The 9,778-nt window shown below is 39.2% G+C and overlaps 1 protein-coding gene across 4 annotated transcripts in view; it reads left to right on the top strand.

Moving 5' to 3' along the window:
- The window catches only part of LOC108965591 (cGMP-dependent protein kinase, isozyme 2 forms cD4/T1/T3A/T3B), a 127,255-nt gene that overhangs the window by 55,322 nt on the left and 62,155 nt on the right, over window positions 1–9,778 (top strand). For all 4 annotated transcript variants that reach the window (XM_018928114.1, XM_018928115.1, XM_018928113.1 and 1 more), the window contains one exon: window positions 2,239–4,108. In XM_018928114.1, coding sequence (XP_018783659.1) covers window positions 2,298–4,108 — 1,811 coding nt within the window. In that variant the 5' untranslated portion in view covers window positions 2,239–2,297. The remainder of the gene's footprint in view (window positions 1–2,238; window positions 4,109–9,778) is intronic.

Genomic DNA, 9,778 nt, shown 5'->3' with positions numbered 1-9,778 from the left:
CATTGAAAAGTAGGAAGTTGGCTTACAACAAATAGGCGGCAGTTATAACAACAACATATTGAACAAAAACAATGTAGTATATAAAAGAAAAAGTTGCAAATGTTTTTTTTCGCTATTTTGCTATTTGAGTTGTACGTTTTCGAGCACTCATGCAGCCATCCAGTCAGTTAGGCAGTTAACTGTGTATAAATTGGCGATAAACGTACTCATACATACATATAGTAGATACTTACATACAAATAATTGGAGCGCGCAATTACATCGTGGTGTCTGTTTCGTTTTACCCACTTGCGCCCACCAACAACATCGTGCATAATTATGTACAAGACGACGCATTGGCCTACTCTGGAATTCACTTACTCACATACTTGCCATATAATACTATTATCAGCCCGTTTGCGATCCTCCTTTGTCGGCTGTCTGTCTGCTGTGCCTCTGTGCCGAGACAAACAATATTCGCATACGAAGCGTAGGCATTTTAATTGGAACGGAGTAACATTTGCCGCACTATTTTTAATTTCCATAACAATGCTGATTAATCGTTGTAATTTTTCGTTGAAAATTTTCCATTTATGTGCCTTTTATACACTTTGCACCGGTGTCTTCGCATGTGCGYGTAGAAATTCCTATATTTATCACAGTATTTCAGTGTGCTTGGTTTATACATACATAAATATATTTAACGATTTTTTTGGATTCTTAAAATATTATTTCCCAAATTTTCTATATTTTTTACTAATGTAAGTGGGGTCTTCAACCTAAAAAATAGCTGTAGAATTTTTTTTTAATATTTACCATTTTTAGTTAGTCAAAAAGTCCACCACAGCATAGTTATTCCCACAATTTGTTTCTATCTTCATAAAGTTAACAGCGACTTCTCTAAATACTTACTATTATCCTCAGGGATTCGTCGCATTATTTTAATACCGTAGTTTGAGAGAATCCCAATTGAAAAGTACTTTGATTTCTAATCAAATTGATGCCAACGGTTTTTTAATCGTCTAAACACTTTCCTTAAGCACTTTTTGTGGTGGTCTTCAACTCCTTCAGCGAATTTCGTTTAATCGCTTCAATCGACTGCAAACGGATCSGTTGATTGTTGACTTGTTTGCATGTCAAAATCATAAACTTAGGTGTCATCAGCAGTTATAATGCTCTCCATGAATGTGGGATCGGGGTCAGCATGGCCAAAGAGACCTGTTTACAGTGCTCTTTGAAAAGAAGCAAGAACACGTTTCATACCCAAAATATCCAACAAAATCATTCGAATGGACTCGCGTGAGATATCGAGCTCTCTTGCCATCTCTCCAACACTTCCCCGACAATTTTCAAGCACCATATCCTTCACGTTTTTAATATTTCATYAGTTGAAGAGCTCGAAGGYCGTCCATAAYGAARTATGTCTTCACCGATCTCTCGACMGTTTTTGAARYMTTTGTACCACTYGTAGGATTGTGTTTTTGATAAAACTGAATMATATTTTCCAAATTTTTTGTTATATTTGGATATTTTTATCCATTGTAAAAATTGCAACGKACAACGAGGTGTACCAAGRWTTACCTTTACCAACTTGAGAATTATACTCAATTTAAGGTGTGTGTCTTTACTAAAAWGCGAAATCAGAGCGCGGAAATGTAGGCAATACTTACAATTCTTTCTACTGTGTTTGCTATTATAAGCCAACGCCGAAATATAGGCAGTATCTCAGGATAATCAGAGTCAAAGCGCCTAAATATCGGCAGTATTTTCTTATGTTTCCGGTATTTGAATACCAACATTTGGGTTTTATACGTCGCGGGARAAACGAATGTRYCAGTTGCCAACTATTTGAAAATCGMTGTTTCARACGTTTCGTCACACTCATYTGAKTGGTAACATAAACCRCACGTGAAAGCTATGAATATAATAAATTCTCTTTTATTTRCTATATTTTAAATTTTATTTAGCTAATTTTTTCCATTTTTCGCTTCAAGATAAATTGCGCAAACTCTTCCCWCTCGTCACTATATTTGCATTCCAATCGACGCCAGGCAACAAAAGGCTTCCGCATCAATTTGCTGACTATCAGCTGATGATTAGTTCATATTCTTTTGCTTAAATACTCATTGGAATATTTTATTTTGTCATAACACAATTGTTTATTTACTTTCCGTACATATTTATTTGTTTTACTTATATTTTTTTAATATTTATTTTTCTCTAATTTTTATTTTCTTCGTTTTGTTATGATTTCCTCAGGGCTGCTGTCGTCACGTCCATTTTGCTTTCACTCGAAGCGTGTCAAAAAAATCGCTTGAATGCGCATTTGTTTTGACCGGCTGTGCTTCGCTACCAAGAGGCCAGCCAATACAGAGCAAAGCAGTGATAGTGATTCGCCGCACTCACTACCGCCACCCGATCGGTTACAGAATAATAATGAACACTTCAAGAGGAATGTCATAACGACCAAACCGCCAACTAGCAGTAATCGCAAACCCGCCCCGCCACAATCAACTAATTTGTGGKTAGTTAGCCATAGYAATAGCWCAAATAACGGTAATAGTGGTCAGAAGTATACCCATGCACCATTTGGTCCCGGCAYCATACTCAACACACTAGATCCACCGGCAGCAATACGCAACGGCGCACAAACCACAGTTSCGTCAACAACACCACCCAACACCACTAACGGTTTGAACGCACTGAACACAACCTCAACCACCACAACAACACCAGCAGCAGCGGAGAGTATAGCARCCGCAGATTCTTTGGCGGCGACAACCAAAGCCACGGACGAACGGCAATCGTTCCGCCAAAAGTCAACAAACGTTGTTGGAAGAAAATCAACAGCAACAAATTGTAGTGAGAACGAGGAATATTATCGATTTAATAATAGCACAGACAGCGGCATTGGCAGCAGTTTAAGAGGCAGCGGACGTCGAAATTGTCTAGCGAAAACAAACGCGTACAACGCGGTCAGTGCCAACGAGGTGCGAGAAAGTAGCGTCTCCGCTGCGCATCCCGACCCGAACGCCTCCGCAGGCAACGACAACAACAGCACCGTTATCGAAACGAACGCGTGTATAACAGTTCTGCGTACKAACGCCGCCAACGTCACGGCCAACGGCGTTATCGCTTCTGAAGAGACCGAMAACGCGAACRCAACTGTARCTGGGCAAGGGGCAGGAGAGGCTGYCGTTGACGCTGAGSAAATAAGCGAAAACGCCGCCAACATGCAGCAGGAGCCGAACGCCAATTTTCAGTTCCAACCCGATCTGGGACTGGTGAACAACAATAGTTTGCCCGCGCTCACCGGACTTGGCAGCAATACKGCTGCTATACGTACGCTTACGTTACCCTTACAGCAAGACGTGATCACGCAAACTTTCATTTACGGCGCCGTACCGCCATCCGCCGCGCAACACACCAATTCATTGCAACAACAAGAGCTACAATTGCAACATCGCTACCATCAACTGCAACAGTTGCAGGCGCAAACACAAGGATTATTCCTGAATACGAACGCACCCGGCACCGTTGCTGCTGCTGCTGCGGCCGCAGCTGTTGCACAAGGCGGCGGCACATCCTTTGTGGTCGGTTCACCGTCACAACTCTTCGCGACTGCCGCCCAAGCGGCCGAATTTTGTGCGGCACAACAGCAACAGCAAAAGTTGCTGACCGAACAAATGCAAGGACTGTGTATAACGGGCGGCAATGCCGCACCTACCAATGCAGCGCCAACGGCTGCGCCCACCATAAACTCACTACTCGATTCCTCGCAGACGATGAATATTCTCAATAACAGTTATGTGCCCACATCGGCGCAGGAGGAACGCTTCATGCAGGTAATCCAGGCGAAAGAGTTGAAAATTCAGGAAATGCAACGTGCACTGGTGCAAAAGGATACCGAGATCGCCGAACTGAAATCACATCTGGATAAGTTTCAAAGTGTGTTTCCATTCAGTCGTCACGCCAGTACGGCCACTACGCCGGGCGCTGGTGTGCAGCAGCGTAAAAGTGGTCAGGCTTATCAGCGACAGCGCGCGCAAGGCATCTCTGCGGAGCCGCAAAGTGAATCCTCAGTGTTGCTGGARCCGGGCGCWTTGCCGAAATACGATAAGGATGAGAGGTGAGTGAAAGTGAAACATTTATAAAGATAGTGTTATGAAAAGTAGCGAAAGGATAATCCGACATGGATTTTTTATAACTCGTAAAGCGGCTACGTTGCTATAATTTGAATCCTTTTCGAAAATTCTCCATAACTATTATAAACATCACTTTTAAATGGTTAAGCATTTTGAATTTTTATACCTTTTCGAACATACTACTGTACTCATGCAATCCCTAATCACCAGTCCAGAGCAGTACAGATGCTCTACTGTTAGTAGTTTCGGCTACGAGGYTYCTTGGRAAAAAWMGGRGTTGTTGTGGCTTAATACCAGTATGTGGAGTTMATTGCAAGCGGGTACCGGACGCAARGTACGGCATAGGTTTTARMTGGRTATCGAACCCTRCCATGGTGGTTAGTGTGTCCATTCCACCACTGTGCGYTTGAGCGCCTTASGGTAAGGCTATCGTCAGCAGGTACTCACGTCAAACAYACCAGAGGTTGATTCTGATTTTCTGAATGATATAACAGCTCTTGAATCTGTTCAGGTTGCGTTCGTCCCAAATGCGCAAATTTTGCTTGTTTACAAACCCATTGAGCCAAAAATCAGCCTTATCGCTGAACAAAATTTGTCTCGAACACGTCGGATCTCCTTGAAACTTTGTAATTTTTGTTTACGAGCATGAATATGCTCTGCTCAGCACACATATTTTCACGTACGAATTTCCCGAGAGGAATCAAAAAATATATTTTTTTTCACTTGCCATGTTTTTTTTTTATAGTGCTCTTTGCTCTTGTGTCATTTGGAAATTTTTAATGAAATATTTTATTTTTAAACATTTCAAAAACCTGTGATCCGCAGATTAATTACGAAAACGTTTAGTGTGCATTTATTATGTTTGTGTTATTTTTATGGCAGATTTAATATTTTTTCTAATTTCCAGCTGTCACTTCATTATTTTTGGACAAATCAAGCAGTTAGTTAGTTGGTCAGCTTAGTGACTTTGTTGTGGGCTAATGCGCCACGTGTAGGCGACTTTTATTAAAAACAAAAATAAAATATACAAACAGAATATATGTACATATCTTTATACGTTTCTTTTTGTTTAGAACTTTTTTGCGTTTATTTTTAAACGTTTTCTTCTCGCACACGCACAAAAGTTCCGCAACAAAGCCGATTCATGAATAGATATGCTAAAGAACTGTATATTATATTTATGTATATATGTATGTATGTATATAAGATCTTGTATGAATATGCATACCCATATACATTTGTGTGTATATTAAGGTGGGTCAAAAAAGCCAATATTTTTTATGCAACACTTGTTTGTTTTATGGCTTCACAAAGGATTGTAAATAGCAATCCACGTATGATCTCTCAAGATCAACCATCTAACCTAAACTAACCTATTTGTAGAGCAACAAATTTCCTACAAAACTATAAGTCCTGCAATTTAAAATGACTTCTTTCATTGAATTATTMAATTCATAAGCAAAAAATACTTCTTTTCATTAAAGAAATCATTTTTTTCAAAAGATCTTAATACCAGTWAAACGGCTAGCTTTACGAAAAAGTAGTGAAAGAGTATTTTGTAGAGCAATCAATTTCCTAAAAAATCTTTGCAGCGAGATATTTTTTCAAGTAGTTGGCAGCGAGTTATGAATTTTTCTAACTGATAATAAGAAAAAATAGGAAACTGTACGGCGGAGAACCTTTCCGTATCAATTAAAAGCGCCCATACCTCGAGAGATTTTCTTAGCGATGTCTAAGAACCTATTTTTCAGSGTATGAAGTGAAAAAAGTGCACTTTTTCGTTTTGATTTCACCCACCCTAGTGCATATGTATCTATTTGTGATTTGATCTTACGCTTCCTGTACGCCAATTGAAGGCTAASGCCTARCCATTAAACACTGTTAATTACAAAKTATCTTTATRTGTTTGAGTGCGTTTTCGCTAACTTAATTTCTCGCGCTGCCAGCTTTTATTTGCAACATTGTTTAACAATAATATTTATTCGTCAGRCTTTGGTGGGAGTTTATTTTTTCATCAACTCGTATTTATTTATTTTCTGTGCGTGCTGCCGCTATGCTTCTTCTCCTCTACTCTACATACACACATACATATATATGCACTCATGTATATATTGAACAATAATGCCTTAATTTCCTTTTTAATTGATGCACATCGATGTGAGTATCAATTCTGCTGTGGCTGCCACATCGACAGGTTGTTGAAAGCACTTGGCGGCCACTTAGCAGCGCCTCACACACAATTAAACCTAAAACCATATTTATGCCTTCATGCCACATGTGTGAGCCTTTTATATAAACTCATGTTGCTTTTAAAAAGTTCAATTAGCTAAAAATAGTTTATATACTCGTATTGCGATAAATATTTAGGCTTCACCCACTTGGAAGGCTTCTTCTGCAAAATTAACAATTGAATTTGGGCTTAATGGCGYGTTGCTGGTTATTCTCATTAGCGTTTTTAATTACGCCAAATACAAACTGTATAATAAATTGTGTGTGCAACAACAAAAACAGTGGACTCAAATAAATAGTTGCTTAATGAGATTTTCTAATTCTAAGGAAAATGTGCTATATTTTACTTGTTCTAAGTATACTCTTAATTGTCTTAGTTTTTAGATTTCACGTTATTCGTTGAACTTCTATATATATATGCTTTTTGAATGCATTTTGAAAACTCTGGCACAAATTTTGTGCCTTTTAATACCTAGAGTGGGTCTTAATGCTCCTAAAGTCTTGTGTCTGCTAAATGCAAATCTGACGTCATAATTTTCGGGTTAACTTAAGGCTTTTAAGTGATCCTTTCCAGATGTTAGCTCTGACACAAATTTTGTGCTATGATACCCTTTTCTGGTGTAAAACTTATAGCAGCTATATTTAGAACGAAACCTGAAGGCCTAATCACCGTACTTAAATAGCTCGGCGGCAATCCCCCGCCACTTTGTTGTTCTTCAGACGGTTAATTACTATTCGAACTTCGTCATGGTCGGGCAATGGAACAACCGCTCCATCGCCTTCGATTGGGGAATCGAGTTCATCTCCTGGTGTTATGCTTTCAATGCCATTCAACAGAAGTGTTAAGTCAACTCGAATTAATGACACTTAATCATGAAAAATTTAGGACATTTTACTACTGTGGCTAGAACATTGTTGGATATAAACAAACTTCAAGTGTAGTTAATGACACTTATAAAAGAAAAAACCTTTCATGAAGATCATTATCTTGATTGYGATATATATTATATTAAATAAACTAATTGTATGACAGCTAAATGCTACAATGGTACGATATCGGCTGTTCYGAMAAATGAACCGCTACACTAGGGGAAAAAAGAACTTGTGGAAAATTTCAGATCAAAATCTCAAATAAATGAAAGATTGATTCGTATATATGCAGACGTACAGACTCGGTACCTTCAATAAAGTATCRATATCCGAAATGTTCTTATTTTTCRTGAGATATAACTTAGTTATCGAATGGCGGATATTGCTTTTGAGTTCACGTACCATATGAAGTGATACTGTTTTGTAAACCTAATGTCTATTTTTCATAACAATGTGATTCTTGATTGTTTCATCATAGCTGTCTCATCCGCTGAAAGCTTCCAGCGTCTCACCATCCTCCGCGCTTGCTCTGCTTTCCGGCGWACCCACTTTTCCCATTTTCTGAATATGACATCATCAGGGTAGGTGTTCTGAGTTAATCTTTTTTGGTCTGTCCACCATTAACACTATTCCAAAGTAACTTTGTGATATACCCTGTGTTTCTTATGTTCCTATACTTCTGATGTTSCTCTAGGGTCCATTGGTACAAAGAATCCTTGAAGAAGCTGAATGATCTGCGGCAGCTAAGGGGAATTGTGTTTCCAGCTACCCCGAGCGGACCAACTCGTCTATCTTTATTATTCTTATCTTATTCGTATTCTTGAYTAGGTACCGAGATGATATTAACCGAGTTAACTGCATATAATCCAGTTATTGTCGGTACGGATAGCCTTAATTGACGCTATCCACCAAAGAGTTTTTTGGATTTTCTAGTTAGAGCAGAAGCCTACTTGGCACCTTCTGTTATGTCCACGATGTCGTCCTGAAAGACTGACTTGTAGTAGTTTAGTTTGAAGCTACTATCGGTGTATGGATTACCACAGCAGAAGCACGCTCCTGTTCCTATATCACCTCTTAGTGAGTGATTAAAGGATCTAGGTCTTGAGGATCTGAGACCCTAAAATAACACGTTTCAGCGAGCTGAGAACGTAATAAAGAGATCTTCAGCGACATCCTGAACAAGGTTGTGTGCTGAGTGATTAGATAAGGTAGCAGAAAGTTCTATAATTTCTATTTTTCTTGATTTGGTCTGCTCTCTGCTATGTTGCAGCGCTTTTCGCACAAAACGCTCCCCTGGTTTTACACCACCTCACCTAGGTTGTCTATATCTTAGAAAATCGTCTATGAAATCCTACGATAAACTAGGCGCTGTTACATCTTTTATAAGTCATTACCTCATCGTCGCTGGAACATTTTACATTATGCCGGCTGCAACAGGCGCATCGCCTTTACAAACAAGAGTCACACACACACCCATATACACATGGCTATAATGCCGATTTACCCATCAATTATGTAGATGCATCAATTTTCCAATAAAACTAATCGATATTGCAACAAACGGACAGGCGGCAATTACAGTGGCAATTATAAATGGAACAACAACAATAAAAAATACAAAAACATAATATTTGTTCCACTTTCCGTTAATTGTATAACAATTTGGGCCTTTCAGTGTGCACTTCAAAAACAATGTGGCCACAAAAAAAAAAATTGTGATAAATGAATTTGAAAATTGTGTGCGAATTTTTCAACGAAAAAATAATAATAAATTATGTAAAAAAAAATGTATTTAATATATGCGTAAACAATTTAGAGTAAAATTGTATTTGAAATGGCAAAAATTTATGCGCTCGAAAGACCGAAAATAATTTTTGGCGTCCAAATCGATTATTGGCGTAAAATTGCCATAACGGCCTGAAGTGAGTGGCTGCTGCCTGCCACATACTATACATATGTAGTTGCGGCATAAAAAGCCAGCTAGTATTGACTGTGGTCCTGCTTAGCYCGTTAGTGGGTGAAAAGAAAACGCGRCGGCGTTTGTCTATGCATGTGCTATGCCATGCTGTGCGACACCGTGTTGTAAGCCGTGTGGCATGTTGCATGCGCCTATGCACTGCTGCGCTCATAAATCACGCAGCTGGCCGACATAAATACGCACTCGCTCGCGCGTTTGCTGTTTGCTTATCGRGCGAATGCTTATTTATTATTAATAATCGCAATAAAATACACAATCGTGCGGCGGGATAACGACCGCCGTAAATGCCGTAATTGCTGCATAGCTTTTCTGCTGGCGACAACTTAAAGCACCTCTAATACGCGCATGGATATGCTTTTCCATTGTTGTTGCTGTTGTGCTTCAAATGTTATAGATAGCTGCGATATGCTTTACAAGCGCCCGCGCTTTGGCATTTGGCCGTGATTTGCACGATCGCAACTGCGGACAGGCAGCCACACACCCACAATTTGTACATRTGATAACGGTTTTAGCAGTTTTAGCAAATTTACACTTCGTATTTTCGTAAAATGTACCTATAAATCTAGAAGGGCGTACA

This window comes from Bactrocera latifrons, unplaced genomic scaffold (genome assembly GCF_001853355.1).
Source record: "Bactrocera latifrons isolate USDA-ARS-PBARC rearing strain unplaced genomic scaffold, ASM185335v1 scaffold_142, whole genome shotgun sequence".
Taxonomy (NCBI): Eukaryota; Metazoa; Arthropoda; class Insecta; order Diptera; family Tephritidae; genus Bactrocera; species Bactrocera latifrons.
The sequence above is the reverse complement of the archived record's forward strand: the minus strand, read 5'-3'. Positions and strand labels throughout refer to the sequence as shown.